This window comes from Stegodyphus dumicola, chromosome 6 (assembly GCF_044657685.1).
Source record: "Stegodyphus dumicola isolate Sdum_Otavi_A_Nest chromosome 6, ASM4465768v1".
NCBI classification, from domain to species: domain Eukaryota; kingdom Metazoa; phylum Arthropoda; class Arachnida; order Araneae; family Eresidae; genus Stegodyphus; species Stegodyphus dumicola.
The window spans coordinates 198,890,664-198,906,559 of NC_140773.1; the positions used below are offsets into that span (position 1 = coordinate 198,890,664).

At 33.1% G+C, this 15,896-nt stretch overlaps 1 protein-coding gene across 2 annotated transcripts in view; it reads left to right on the plus strand.

Annotated features, from left to right (window-relative positions):
- LOC118181831 (uncharacterized) overlaps positions 1-15,896 on the plus strand; it is a 118,091-nt gene that overhangs the window by 14,576 nt on the left and 87,619 nt on the right. For both annotated transcript variants that reach the window (XR_015041803.1, XM_035351033.2), the window contains exons 6-10: positions 1,562-1,695; positions 4,900-4,958; positions 5,947-5,999; positions 14,094-14,212; positions 15,643-15,817. Coding sequence is in view for 1 of the 2 variants with exons in the window: in XM_035351033.2 (XP_035206924.1) it covers positions 1,562-1,695; positions 4,900-4,958; positions 5,947-5,999; positions 14,094-14,212; positions 15,643-15,817 (540 nt within the window). In the remaining variant the exon portion in view is untranslated. The remainder of the gene's footprint in view (positions 1-1,561; positions 1,696-4,899; positions 4,959-5,946; positions 6,000-14,093; positions 14,213-15,642; positions 15,818-15,896) is intronic.

The following is a 15,896-nucleotide window of genomic DNA, read 5'->3' on the forward strand; positions in this document are numbered from 1 at the left end:
GTTGATATTACGAATTATGCTATTTTCTAATTTCTATGATGTTGCAGAAATTTGTAAGGTTTCATATTTATGAATCCATAATCATAATATTTTTATCCTTACTGCCACTCTCGTTGGTTCGCACTAAGATGTAAATTAGTTAACATGTAAATAATAAAAGAATTTTTTAAAATTTAGGCTGTGAGCTTTTATCAGAGATTTTACCGTCGTTTTTATTTCTTCTCCAATTGTTAGGAGGCCCCACCAATGGCCGAGTATTTAAGACCGCTGAATGCTGATAATTCGACTGGGTTTAAATCCAGGTGAATAGGCTGGCTGCATGTTTGGTTTTTCGTGGTTTTCCCCTTATGTAACATGAATACGAACCAGTTTCCCTCAAATGTTTTCCACTAAGGCATAGCTCTTGCGTATTTTGCCGTATTCAAATAACTTAACCTAATATTAAAACTAGATATGCCGTCTTCAGCCTTTCGCTAGCCAGGTTGGTCGCATACTTAGAAATTTGAGGCAAAAAATCGGAAAAAGCTTGCCAAAAGCTAGAAGGAATTGCTTTCTAAATTCTCAAGATTATTTAATTAAGTTATAATGTAAAGGTTTATTTTAAAACTTCATCTAAGTTATAGTTATTTCACTACCTCGAAAAATCGCCTGGCTTTCTATATAGCAACATAATTTAGCTTGGTAATGTTTAGGTTTTCGTGCAACTCAGATAAATATTATGAATTACAATACAAATTTCAAAAAATTAATTAAATTTTAATCACCGTTCTTACGACGAGTTCTTGTTTTCTTTCTTAACAATAAGATTAAAATTCTAAATACACAACCAAGCCTTCCAGTATTTGCTTTCTGCGGGATTCGAACATGGTTCTAATAATACGGCAACCGACAGCATTAACAATTATACGGATCAGAGTGGCATAAGTCGAAGTATATTTTCTATGTTGTGAACCCAGGTATAAAATTAAAACGACTGAGTAATTTAAACTTGCGTTATTACTAAATTTTCTCTGAAAACAAAACTTTGAAACAGTTAGTAAAATGCCACCTTAAAATATATTTCAAGGTTGGAAAAGGTAATAACATCTATTGCGAACAGTAATTTTACAGCTGAATTTCAAATAAGTAATATAATATGCTTTAGGGATGCTGATTTTCTTACAAATTAAATACGCTTATTAGTTTCATTTCAAATACTTTTTCAATTTTACCAATTATCTTTATTAGTAAAATTCTTTATGCACATTCTACAGTAAAAAAACTGAAATAGAATTTAATTTACAGTGCTCTTAATTGATTCATCCAATGCTTAACATTTCAACAGTTAAATATTTATTGGATATCTTCTTCAAAGTCATTGAATTAAACAATTACAATAAATATATTGCACTAAATATTATATTAATTGCATGCATTTTTATTTACATTTCGTTTTACAGCTTCTAGTTTTAGATTCTCATCGGAAGTTCTAATTTGTATTTCAATTCTTAATTATCTGTTGTATAAATGTTTAAGTACTTCTGGATTTCAATATAATGCGAGTTGATTCTTCTTTATATAGACTTTATGATGCTTTGAATTTTTATGCACAAACTGGTACCATCATGGGAACAATAGAAGTTGATCCTCTCTGTGAAGGCGAAGGCATATATGACAGCAATTTGTATCTTTTTGGAGAAAGACTGCGATTTTTAAGTAAATTTTGAATATTTTTTAATTGATGCTGCTAATTTCTTTATTCATTGTATTCTCGAAAAGCAATGATTTTGATGCATCTTTAGCATGTATACAAATTACAAGCAAAAGTTAAGATGATATAGTTTTAATCCCATTATATGTACTGGGCTTTAAAGCTTTGAAGGAGAAACTGTTGATCACAACAGCTTCAAATTGTGTGTGAATATCACTGTGGCGCCGCCCAACCGATATAGTGGTTAGTGACTTTGCCTGCTATACTGAAGAGCCGGGCTCGAATCCCGGAGAAGGCACTGATGTTTGTAAAACCATTATCACATTAGGTTTCCGCTACGCGGTCCTGGACATCGAAAGGGACAATTTTCAGAACCTGCACATTTCCAGGAAACCCACGTAGCTAGGTTACCGTTTTCACTTACTGCAAAGACTTGAATGCCAAACAGTACTCGATTATCGTTCAGATTGGGATCACGTGATCCTTCAGAAGCAAAACATTCGTCTGATTGGTTGTTCTCTACGCGGGATGAAGCTCCAGCCAAAACATTTTCGTGAGGATTCAAAAAATCCCGCGTAGCCGGTACATCGTTTCTGTGGCGCTAGGCGGAACTTTTCTTCCAGCGGACCTGTTTTTTTCTAGAAATCCTCCCGCTTAAACCAGTGCTACCGGAATTTCGTTTCTAAAAAAGTCCCGTCTAGCAGGGACTGTCGCTAGATGTGATAACCTCTTAAATGTATAGTGCATGTGCGGCATGGAGCACTCCAAGTATCTGGCGAGCCAAAGGTCCTCGCGATAGGTTAGTGGTAAAGGAAAAAGGGTGTGAGACCTTCGTTCTCGTTCGCCTGCCGTCTCTCCTTCAAAATTGGGGACAGAACTGAGCCAAAGTGGATTTGTCACCTATATGGCACAAAGCTTAGCCAACGGCAGGCACATTTGACTCCTTCCCACAATAAATATTGTGTGCTGTTAACCATTGTCAGGTGAGTGAGATTGGTAACAACACAACATATCCTTGAGGAAATATTAAATTGTTACGACGAGAGAAAATACATTATGTAAAAAATATGCCACTAGTTGGTTATCTGTAGCTCCCTCCGTCATTTTCAAAATATGCAAAATTATATATGATTTAAATGCGTATGTTTTTAAAAAAAGGAGTTTATTTCTTTTAGGGCAGGTTAACATCGGTTTTTTGGATTGCAATAATTATATAAAATCGCTACATACTCGAGAAGCTGTTTGAATCAAAAATAACGTTGAATTCTTTATTACCTCTGCCCACAGCAGCTATGCCGAAGTTCCAAATATTGAAAGTCTTATCTGTTTCAGGATATACAAATGGTTTACTCAAAATAAATTTTAAGACCAAAAAATACTTATTCTTTGTATAGCAAACGTGGCAGTGGACTACAGTCAGTCTATAAGCAGTCAATATCGGAAGCTACAGCGGCTATACTGAAGAATTGTGCATTTTTTGTTTGCTTATCGAAATACGCTAAATCGCGCAGAGATTATATTTCTAAAGGGAAGACATATTTTCGTGGAAGGTTTTTCTAAAGAAATCTACATCATATTTATTAAAAACAGTTTGGCCACATTAATTGCTGAAACCGATAGTGCAAAGCGGGTTGTAAATATGATCTAAAAGGGGGGGACCTCTGTTTCTCTAAAATTGCACATGTTTAAAAAAAAATTTTTTCCTAACGAAAGTGCACGAGAGACGTTCCGTTACAGATCCTTGCTTGGATGAAAGTTGACAGCAGGCACCTTATACTCGACCGAAGTCTTTTCCGCCTCTTTAGTAATAATAATATATAAAATTACAGAATTTGTATGATCAAATATCGATTAATACTGCAATACATGACGCTTCATGCTACAGCAATTCCTGTATACTGCAGATCTGGACATTAGTTTTCTAGCAAATCTCTCCTGTGGTTCCTGGTTTTTCTTCCAACAACATCCATTTTCACATTTTTTTTTCTAAAATCACTTGCTTCCAATACTATCAACAGCATCAATGCTTGATTTCCTCAGTTTTCTTACAGAATGCACAAAGCTTCATACGCAGCAAAATTAAAGGATATTTGCTTGGTTTTTCTTTGGAAGGAAAGAATAACAGCCACCGAAGACTAGAAAAATAACAGGCCATGTGTTTACAAAATTTTAAACCATGTACCTAATGTAAGGTGATATTATTTAAAGTGGACCTGTTGTAATAATAAAAATTCAAGAGAATTTCATTAAGAAAGTTACGAGAATGGTGACCCGTAATAGTTCGCTTTTGCTATTACTATAAGGATTTGTTAATTTTCTTTTATTTGTGTCTTGCTGGAAGCTACTAAAATATATTTATTAGTGAAATACGGAGAGAAATAAAGGAAAACTATTTTCAATATTTTAAATCTTTTTTTAGTTCCTTGTACGAAGTAAAGGAAGTATTGTAGTGGCAAAGAATCTGAGGTATCATAGTTCAACTAAAGTATCCATTTTGACCGCTCTCGAAAGAATTTGAGCGACGTTTCTCTGACATCTGTACGTACGGACAGAATAAAAAAGGACTTTTTTTTAAAATCAAAAACGAATTGTAAAACTGATTTAAAATGGATTCAAAAAGATTTAGTTTTCGTGATATACATCTCGAATAAGTCAAAAACGAGTAGCTGTAGAACGTTGAAATTTTGTATATGAGTCTCTTATAACATGAAACTGTGCACCTTCCTTTTTCGTTGCAGCGGCCTTACCAAACGTATATATATATATATATATATATATATATGGTGTATATATATATATATATATATATATACACACACACCATATCTGGTCTTTGTTACCCACCAGTGTGACCAAAACTTAACTTTCAGTTTTGCGCACCGAAAAGTTTTTCAACCTGCCCGCTGCCAGATTTGCTCGTTTTTGCGTAGAAACTCTAATTTTAAGTGTAAAAATTGCTTTTTAAACTATTTTGAACTGTATTTGGTATTTTAGGATTTACTGTATTTTCAGTTTTTAATGAAAATTGAGTTTTTATGTATTTTTGCTTTGCTGCAAAATGAGAACTGAATTGATTAAATTAGCAATATATCTCTAATGTAATTCGAGGAAATAAGTTTAAAATGAAGTGCAGCAAAAATGTGTATAACTTAATAGGCCGTACGAGAAAGTCATGTGGTTTTCACATCAGATTTTTGTTTTATGTTCAGGTGATACAACTTTAGTTACTGGAGCTGAGTTCTGTCACGTCTTGGGTCATGATTGGAAAGTAAGTAAGTTTTCTAAATACCTTTTACTAGATTTCTCCCTCTGTATTTCTCGACTTAACATATTCGTCCGTCATCTGGATAGACAACAAAGGAAAAATAACATATTGATTTACTTTTAGTGTAAAGCTAGATGAGATAAGACAGCTGCAACTTTCTTAAATGTAAGAAAAAGGACGCACCAAAAAGACAAAATGCTAAGCCAACAAGGATCGGCATAATGTGAATAAATTAGCGAGATTGTAGTACGAAATGTAAACAGAATCTTCTTCGTCAATTGCGGGAGTGAAAGTGACGGTAAAGGAACATATGAGTCCGTGACAGCAAACAGAAAGAAGATAAAGCCATTGGTGCCATCGGATTGATCTAATGTAAAAACAACTGAAGAAAACAATTCCTGAAAAGATATTTTAAAGAGAGTTTTTTTAGAATCGAGATTACTTACCAGAACCGAAAGATTTTTTACGAATGTGAAATGGCTCCAAGGAATCTAATATCTACATCAGGTACGAAATTTGAAGGCTGGCTTTGTTTAGAACCGTATCAACAGCCATGACATTAGATGTGTAGATCTTGCTCTAGTTCCAGCACCATCATCTACAACGTCAGACCCAGATTTCGTCATATATGTGCAGAATAATATACACGAATAATGTCTATAACAAGTATATATGAGATAATATGACAGTACTGAAGATATATAAAATATGTAAATATAGAAATCTTCAAAACTGATAATTTTTCTTAAATTTTTATCTCTGCATAGGATCAACGATTAAAAATACAGAAATTTATACATTCAATAAAATATAAAATATTTTCAGTACGATAAGTTGTCTTTTTGAAATCTTAAAACAACAAGGCCGCTTGATAACAACGTGAAAAGGTTGGCAAATGATTTCATGAATCTGCACTTATATTTCAGAAAAACAGTCATCGGTAGCGCGAGTAAAGAAATTCAGCTATATACTCTTTCTTCTTATTTTACAGGATGGAAAGTTTGTGCACCTTGGAAAAGTCTCCGTTGCAAATATTGTTAAAGAGTAAGTATATTTATCTTCATTATTTTTACCTAAAAACCAACTAAAATAATAAAACCATAAGTAACAAATCCAATGCGGCTTCAGTAACTGAAGAACTCAAAATTTTGGGCACAGCTTTTTGAGTAAAATAATAGCAATAAAACACAAAATTTTATCATCTGATTTGCTTTTACTAATTTTTCGTGTCCACTTACGGCCAGTTTATTGACTTGCTTAGTATTATAAACTTCTCAAATACTCTCGAAAATTAGTTAAGCTGCTTAAAAGAAACTGAAATTATGAATAAGTGGTTTCTTCACATAATATTCCATACAAATGTAACATGTTGAGGATTTCTACTCAAGGTAAGCACTCGAGAATTGTCTTATTAATATCTGTAATTATTTCATCCTCTTTTGATTACAATAAAAGGCTGTCATAGGACCTCATTAAGCGAGTCGCAGTGGACCGTAGTACCAGATCATCTGTGAACAAAAGCGACTCTTGTATTTTAGTTCTGTATTTATAATTCTGCTAACACATCGTTGATCATGATGCTCAGGAGGACTGGGTTTAACGGTGTCCGCCGAAAACATCACGGACGAAAACGTTGCGGAGAAAACAACGCAAGGCGAAAACGTCGTGGTATAAAACATCGTGGTACAAAATACCGTCGTCGAAAATAAAGCGATTCAAAAACTTTGCAGTTTAAAGACATCGTCGTCGAAAATATGGTGGTATAAAATAAAGTACCTACAAATGATCGCATGACGATAGCATCACAGACATGCGTTTTTCAGGCTTTAATAATTGTAAATGGATATTCGCATAATGATTTATGAGCGCAAGATGGAAAGAATGATAATTTTTACATTCATATTTTCTATTAACTTATAAGGTATTTCTCCCGCCTTCATAGCGTGCCTTCGTGGTGTAGTGGTTCTGCACGCTGGGCCGGTATTCCAGAAGTCCGCGGTTCGTTTCCCAGCAAAGGCGCTGTTAATTTTTCATATTTTCTGCTTCCTAAAAACAACCTAATGTCTCTAAAAACTAATAAAATTTTGCTAAAAAAGTAAGAAGGAAAGGAAACTTAATAATATTCTTCATGAAAAATATAATTAAAAACATTTAAAATTTTCTTAGGAAGATGGTTCACTGTAAGTTCAATAAATAACTACAAAAATTTCAAATAAAAAGTATATGAAAAATTAAATAATACATTTAAAGAGATTATAAGAAATGTATAAATCTAAAGGAAAATGTAAGCAATCCTAGTTAAAGCGTCTACTCAAAATTCTATATCTTTTTTGTCTAGTTGTGGATGTGGTCAACTTACATAATGATTAAAATCTATGTTTAGTGTTCTCAAAAACACTGTTAGGGAAATAGTAACCAAGGGGGTTTACTGCAAGTGTGTATTATTTCTAAAAAAAAAAAAAAAAAAATTTGCATGAGATTTTCGTGATTTTCCTAAAGTGTAATGCGCATATGAACCATTTCCTGAGAAGTACTCCACCGAGGAATTCCATAAGTAGATAGCTATATATGCGTTGACATAATCTGACAAATCGACATCCAAGTAACTGACTGCAAGCTGTGCATGAAAATTTTAATGCTAGTTTAAGAATAAACTGAAACAAAACAAGAAATAATTTTCAGTGTAAGAGTATCAGGTTAACAAAAGTGAAAGAAAATAATTTGGTAATTAATTAAGCAATGTTTTATAGACAAGGTCATGCAATTACTTTTATTAATTTTTCTAATCTTTTTTAGACGATATTTTTCATAAAAAATTACCAGTAAAACTTAAAAAAAAATTATTACTGACTTTTGTTAGTTAAATTCCATTATGTGCTATAAGTTGCATTAATTTTATGCTTAAGCTTCCTTCTTACTTTTTCAGCAAACATTTATTAATTAATAAAAAATATGAAAGTGAAAATTATCCTTCTTTCCATCTTGTATTCACAAATCATTATGCGAATATCCATTTACAGTTATTAAAGCCTGAAAAATGCATGTGTGTTATGTTATCGTCATGTTTTATTTTTTTACCATGATATTTTCGATGATGCTATTTTCAAACTGCAAAGTTTTTGAACCACGATGATTGAGAACATATATTTATATATTTGATATTTAGATATATGTTTAGATGATTTAGAATATATATTTAGAATTAGATATTTTGTATCACGTTTCAGGACCTGCTTTGTTTTCTCTTTGCTTTCTTTTCTCCCACGATGTTTTGTACCACGACGTTTTCGCTTTGCGTTGTTTTAGTCCACGAGGTTTTTTCCGCGATCTTTGTTTCAGAGGGGAATGGTGTATACATCTGGGCATCTGGGTCTAAGGCCCTACCCTTATTGAACAATATTAGAAATTACTAATTATGTGTGCATTATCACAAAAAAATTTAATTTAAAAATTGAGCTATATGAAGAGATTTAAGTGAGAAGTTACATAATAAATTTTGTCACAAATAACTTTAGGGTAAATCGTTATATTATAATACAAAGGTAATAAAGTTAAGCAAGATATTAACATTAAATTATTAGTAACAAGTGAATATGAGATAAGAATTTAAAAGGTGTAGTGAAACAGAGTCGACTAATGAAGGAAGCATCTGGTGAAAGCTTTTTGAGCCCATGGCAAACATCCTGAAAGCAAGATATACAACAATTGGAAGAATAAACAAGAAGTGGGTGCAACTCCTTCGGTGAAAAATTTAAAAGGGCAAGAGAATAAAAAGGCGGGTAAATAATGAATAAGTTTGAGCAATTTGAAATATTAAATTGAGACTGGTGCTGTCAAACAAAATACAAAGTACGATAACATGATACAAAATATGTGCATATATGAGAGGAGATATATACGAGTACATAATACAATAAGCATAGTTACCATATATAATGCAAGTGCTGAATAATAATGCAGGTAACAGTAAGAAAACATCAATCAATATTTACATTAAGTATGGCCATAGAGCGTTTGCAGTTAGCAGGATCATTAATGTCGTAATTACATATTCTAATGGCAGGGTTTTGAATATTTTTTTGGCTTTCGAAGAACTTCCTTGCTAATTTACAATATATAGTTTTTAACCTGGTCCATTTTGAGCTCAAAATGGATACGGTTATTACGAATGTACCAGGGTGAGTTTGAAATTTGACGTAATATACAGTTTTGGGCTGTTTGGAGTCTTTTTCTATCCGATTTGCAAGAATATCCCCGTACTGGGCAGACATAATAGAGCATGGGACGAAATACGAATTTGTAAATGAGTAACTTGTTGTCTATAGATAGAACGCTGTTTAGAGCAATTAAAGGGAGTAGCGTTGCTTTACGAGCTCGAAGCTTCTGTAAGAGAGATATTATGTGTGGGGTTCATGTAAGAGAATCTGAGGATCACCTCGAGATAAGGGACCTTCTTAGCACAGGGGATATATGCTCCATAGAAATGCAAGTTTTTATCAATTTTCTTTTTCTTGGTAAACAAGATGGCATGCGTCTTGTCTACATTAACAAGGATTTTCCATTTTTGCAGCCAAATCTCAAATACGTTTATGTGATCTTGTAACCATTGTTGTAGGAATGTTTTTTCATATAAATATTAAAAAGTGTGCATGGAAGGAGGTGCCAAGAGGGACCCCTGGGCTATGCCTGCTAATATGGAACGTTGTGTACAATACGAGCTGAAAACATGAACGACGAAGTATCTACCGGTCAAATAGGATTTAATTTTCTTTGTTATGTAATCTGGGAAACTCAGATTGTGTATTTTGTAGGGGAGTGCTTCCAGCCATACTCAATCGAAAGTCTTGAAAATGTCTAAGAAAATTTCACCTGTGATGTTCTTGATTTCTATTCCTTCAGTAATCGTTTCAACAACTCTATACAGTTGGTTTGTTGTGCCTAGATTCTTTCGGAATCCAAACTAGAAAGGGATGAGGATATTATTATCTTCCAGATGCTTGTTCACTTTTGAAGAATGACTACTTCGGTAATTTTCATTAGGCATGGCAGGAGGTAATTTTGCTTAGGCTGATGGAACTGTAAGAATCTGGTTTATTTGATGGTTTTCTAGGCATTAATATCGGGTTATTGTAGCAAGCTTCCAGTCTTGATGAAAATATTGTCATTTCATGATCAGGTTAATGATTTTGACGAAGATGAACACAGTCTTTTTTGGGAATTTTTGAATTATGTAGTTTTATAGTTTGAGATCTTGTCGTACCCTAAGTCTTTCTTCTTCTTGAGTTGTTGAATGTCTTCAAGGATTTCCGATGGCATGACTGAGGGTATGTTGTCAGTGCGTGGATTGGGAGAATAATTGTTCTGAAAGCTAGTGATCATATTTTCTGTAGTTGTGTCATGTATGTTGTGAAGTTGAAACTGGGATTCTGGATGCTGAGCAATAAGTTTTGCTTTCTTAGTTTCAGTGTAATGTATCCTATTGTAGCCTTTAAGGGGCGGAATGTTGTTGTAGCATTTCTTATAACTTTTGAGAGCTTTACACAGCGAATTATCATCGGTAGACTGTGATGTAAGGTATTTGGACCAGTCGAGTTGTGCTTGTACGTTAGTCTGAGATTTGACTAAGTTACACAATTGGTTAAATCTAGTTTTGTCTACAGGATTTCTGGTGCGTTGAAATTTTCTCCGATTGCATTTCATTGTTTAAGGAGTTCAGTTATTTCCTTGGTGCGACCTTTGTTTCTGGTTTTAATTTCTTTTTTTGCTCCGCTATATGCAACTTGAATTTGTTCCGTAAAACTCTTTACTAAACTGTCAATGTCATTCCCTGACTGTGTAGTTGGAAGTGTGTATTGAATGTTGCTTAGAGCTTTGACATATTTACGCCAGTCAGTAGTAAAGGCTCTTTTGTCTGTTCTGTGTAACGTGTATACGAGCCAGTTTCCCTTAGAAAGTCCTCCACGAAGGCATCCCTCCCTTTAGGCAGATAGCCTCGTGTGTTTTGCCATAACTGAATAATCCCTAATCCCCTCTAGATAAAAATTAGTCTATTAACGACAAGTTCTGGTAATTTATACAGACTTGACAATACAGAAGGAAATTTACTGTGCTTGAGGACTGGGTTAAATTAAGCTTTTTATCATTTACTGAGAAGCACGTTTGTACTAGTAAAAGTTAATGATTTTTAATAACACTTCCATTAACTTTTCACCAAGGATCTCTAGGGAAGAAGATGAAATTTTGTTACGACCAGTGCTCTTACTAGGGGAGAAAGGGGTAGAAGCTTTAATCCAAATTTACTCAGACCAGCGCTGTCCAACTTATCATAGCCCACGGGCCATATTTTCTTCTCCAAACATTTCGGGGGCCAAGAAGGTTGATAAATGAAAGGTCAGTTTGTGTTAATTAAAAAAATATTTTATTTATACTAAAAAGAAAACTTTAAAATATTCGTAATATATTAATGAGAACATTGTGGCCGTAATTGTTTAGCAACAATATCTTTTATGTCCACATCAACATTTGTTGCGGTAAGTCTAATTATACCTTCAAGAGTGGAATCTTTCAAACTGTTTCTATATTTTGACTTTATATATTTCATATCGGAGTATGCACGCTCGCAGATATATGTACTTAAGAACATTGATACAATTTGAAGTCCAAAATCTCTCAATTTTGGATATTTCTCTTTATCTAAAAATTTGAATATTTCTATTCCAGTTACTCTACGAGATGTAAAAAATGGGTCAGTCTGCAGGTCGCATAATTCAATTTGATCTTTAAGATCAACGGAGTTGATATCAATATTAATTGGATCACAAAATAAATCAATAGACGGTTTAAGATCATCAAATTGAGAAAATCTTTCACTGAAATCTGTAATTAGCATATCCAATTTTTGTAGAAATATTTTAAAATTCGCTTCTGTATCACATTCCTTCATTTCTTCATAGATCTCTTTGCAAGATTCAAAACGAAATTAATTATTTTGCTCCAAATTAAACCTTAACAATTTAAATTTGTTTCTAAATCCAGTAACATATTTATAAAGGCAACACACATTTTGATCCTGTCCTTGCAAGGACTTATTGAAAATATTTAAATAATTTCTAATGTCCGTTAGGAAAGCAAGTGAATAAATAAAATTTTTATCAACTAAATTTGCTGTCAAATTTTAATCGACGGCAATTTTTTGTGAAAAAAAGATAAACTTCTTTTTCAAGTGTAAAGGATCTCTTCAAACACTTTCCAGCACTTAACCAACGAACTTTACTTTGTGAAAGCAGATCTCCATACTCATTTTAAAATTCATCCAAAAATGTTTTAAATTTTCGGTGTGTAAGAGAACGATTTTCGCCGCGAATTAAATTAGTGATTTTGCAAACCTTGTCCATTACGTCTTTTAGTTGTAGGGATAAACCACATAATGCCTCCTGATGGATAATACAGTGTAACATACGACATGTTATTCCTTCTTTTGCAAAAGTCCCGCGAGCCCAATATTTTTGCCCGTCATAGCTCTAGCACCATCGGTTACAATAGCAGTGCACTTGTCAAATCCGCCATACTGCTCTATTGAACATTTTAATTGTTTGTAAATATCTTCACCTTTTGTTGTTCCGTGCAATAATTGTAATTTTAAAAGTTGTTCTGAATAATACAGTTCTTATAAAGATAAGCATTTGACTTGTATCGGAAATGTCTGTGCTTTCATCCAATGCTACCGAAAAATAGCAGGAACTATTAATTAGGTTTTCTAATTTATTAGTGACATGCATGCTAATCTCGTTTACACATCGGCTTACAGTCTGGTGAGAAAGTGATACTGTTTGAAATTTTCTTACCATTTCGTTGTCATTAAATGCTTGAGCCATTTTTATGGCACGTTTTTTAATGAATTCTCCATCCAAAAATGTTTTCTTTGCCTTTACTATTTCTAAACAAACCTCAAACGGTGCAGCTACTTCTTGAAATTTTGGTTCTTGATTAAAATAAATCGTTTGATGATCCAGCTGCTCTTTCATTTTTTTCACTAGTGGTATTTTCATGTTTCGCGTGTACGAATGATACTTTTTTCATGCATGGAAAGATAATGGCGCTTCAAATTATATTCTTTACACACAACTATGATTTGTAAACCTTCCAAACACTGTGGTTTACCATTCTTGTTCAGAATAAATAATTAAATCTCCTAGCTATCTTGAAATTCTCGATTTTCGAGGTCTATTTTTCTTTTATTAATAGCACTCGTATTCAATAATTATTTTTATTAATAAATAAATAGGAAATTAAGTTAATAATATTATAACACAGTCACCCCTCAACAAATCCTAGACAAGACTGCACTCGCACAATTGTGTGAATCAACCAAATACCGCAGGATAGTGTGCGCATCACGTGCGCCAACCATAGATAAACAACGACCAGCCACAAATATAATATGTGGCGCCAAAGTAGAGCCAACCATCATCAGACGTTAAACGGATTGCTGCTGTATTCAGCCAGGTTAAGTGAAGTTACGCAAACTAAATAGTACCTACTTTAAATTCAAATTAGATTTAATTTTTCACATAGTAAAATAATTTTAATATTAATAATAATAATTTAGTAACATAAATTTATTCATAGTAAAATGTACTCGCGCGCCGTAAAAATAATTTTGCGGTCTTTATACGGCCCGTGGTCCGTCAGTTGGACAGCCCTGACTCAGACCATTGTACCTAATTGCGAAAGTTGTTTAATTTTGTAGTCTAATTTCTAGCTGATTTACAGGGAAATTATTGCAGAATTTGTAGAATTAATGCTGATAAAAATGTAATGTAAAGAATTTTTTTTAAATGTCATTATACTCGTAAATTAATATTCTCGGAAGTATAGTTTTGAAGAAAAATGGGAAATTCGAAAATGTATGTTTTTCATGTAGAAATAAAACTTTCAAAATATAACTAAATTACTTTTCAACAGCTGCCTTTAATGGGAGAGGCATTTATGACACTATAATTCACTTCTTATTCTTAACGTCTAATATAAAACTATTCAAAACCACCTGAGCTATTGATTTTTCTTTCTTTTGTGTTTAAGATTAAACTACTGTAAGTTTCATGTTTTTACTTTAGTGGTGTTGAATGCATTTTTCAGCCTGAAATTTGGATTCTTTGTTCAACCTAATGGTCAAATGTCCATTGTTTCCAACATTGATTTACAAATTTTTTCCGAAGAGAGGGAAAATGACATAAAAGCAGTATTTCAAGTGGATGGTAAGTATTTTGTGTGTTACCTTTATTAAATATCATGTACTTTGAACTTAAACCATAAAATTTAATCCTACAACAAATATCGCCAAATAATTTTAAAATGAGCATATATTTAGATTTTCCGATACACAGTCTCGCGCAGTGGAGATAAAAATGTGTCCCATCCCGTATATAATAAAATAAAATAGTGTTGCCATTGCTCGCTTTTAAATCGTTGAGTTTGTTAATCAAAAATTCGTTAAAGATTTACAAAATATGAAATCGATAATAAAACAAACTCCAAATTTCAAATTTGGGCTTCCAGATGCCCATATTTTATGGAAGATTACGTTATTCAAATTTTGATGGCTCTAGGTACCGTTGTTTTATTATAATGCGAGAAATATACATACATTAATGCAGATTCTTCATTATTTAATTTCTTTAAATATAATAAAGAGCAATAATATTTGGTGGCAACAATTTGAAAAGTTAAACATTTTAAGTTTTCGATGCAAAATGCCAAAACGAAATTAATAGCCGTTCTAGACTAATAAATACTCTTATATTTCTCTAATCAATTATAAAAATTTTTACAGAACATTTTATTGAAAACTTAAATACTTTTTTACCGAGGTCGCACAACAGCGGGATCACATTAACCGTCAGCAAGCGCTATGGTATACTCAGTGACATGGTTCGGGATCGGTACACTAGAGCACATCAAGCTGGCTGGGTTTCCGGAGAAGATATAGTTGAGCTTTCATGTTTTCCACTCCGAAAATCCGGAAGTCTATATAGTGAAACCAAGTCAAAATATGGTGGATGGTAACTTAGTCTCACGGCCGGTTTGGTGGTGTTTTGAGTAATGTTATTTTTTCCCGGGCGAGCTGTTGTACTATAATGGTTGACACATTTAGTTAGTAACTAGAAGATCATCGGTCAATCCTCAGATAAGACAATAGTTGATTTGTCAAGTTTCTTGCACCAAAGACGGAGCAGTGAAGCGGAATTTAGAAATGATGATTCTCACATTTTCGGTTCTCAGATCAGAGAAGGGTCACTTTAAAAGTGACAAACTGTCAGTCATTTAGCGAAAGCAGAGTTCTTCACGAATAGGAAGTGATAGCCCCCCTCCCCCATTGCTGCAATGCTTTGACCTCTGCATCTAGAACTACATTCAGTTTCTGATTTCAATACTTTGCATTCATTTTCGTTTATTTCTTTAACTAATGTTATGTTGAAAATTTGGAAGGAAACGTGAAAACAGACCTATAAAATGTCTAAAAAACAATTCTATTTAGTGGTCATTAACATAGTTATCACTTTGTTTAAGATTTCAGTAAAATATTCAAGGGGATTATGTAAACAATAAATATTTAAACCCCGTATTGCGACAAAAAAAAATCCGCTAATAGCTCAAACCAGTCTTATTTGTAGCATCTTCTTTACAGATGAACAGTATAATTTAAAAGGACAAATCGTCAGCAGAAAATCCCACTTCGAGAGCAAGAAAGGTTGGGATGGATTTCTATCAATCAATATTCACAAGATAAATCGATGGACAGTGGTATCAAATCCAGTTTTGGTAGCTGAACCAAACAGAGCAAGTGGTGTTGTCATTAAAGGGTGAGTATTTGCTTGATATTCAAAGAAAGAAACGTAGTCTAGGGATTATTATTAATTGTTTGTCTAGTTTAAAACAAAA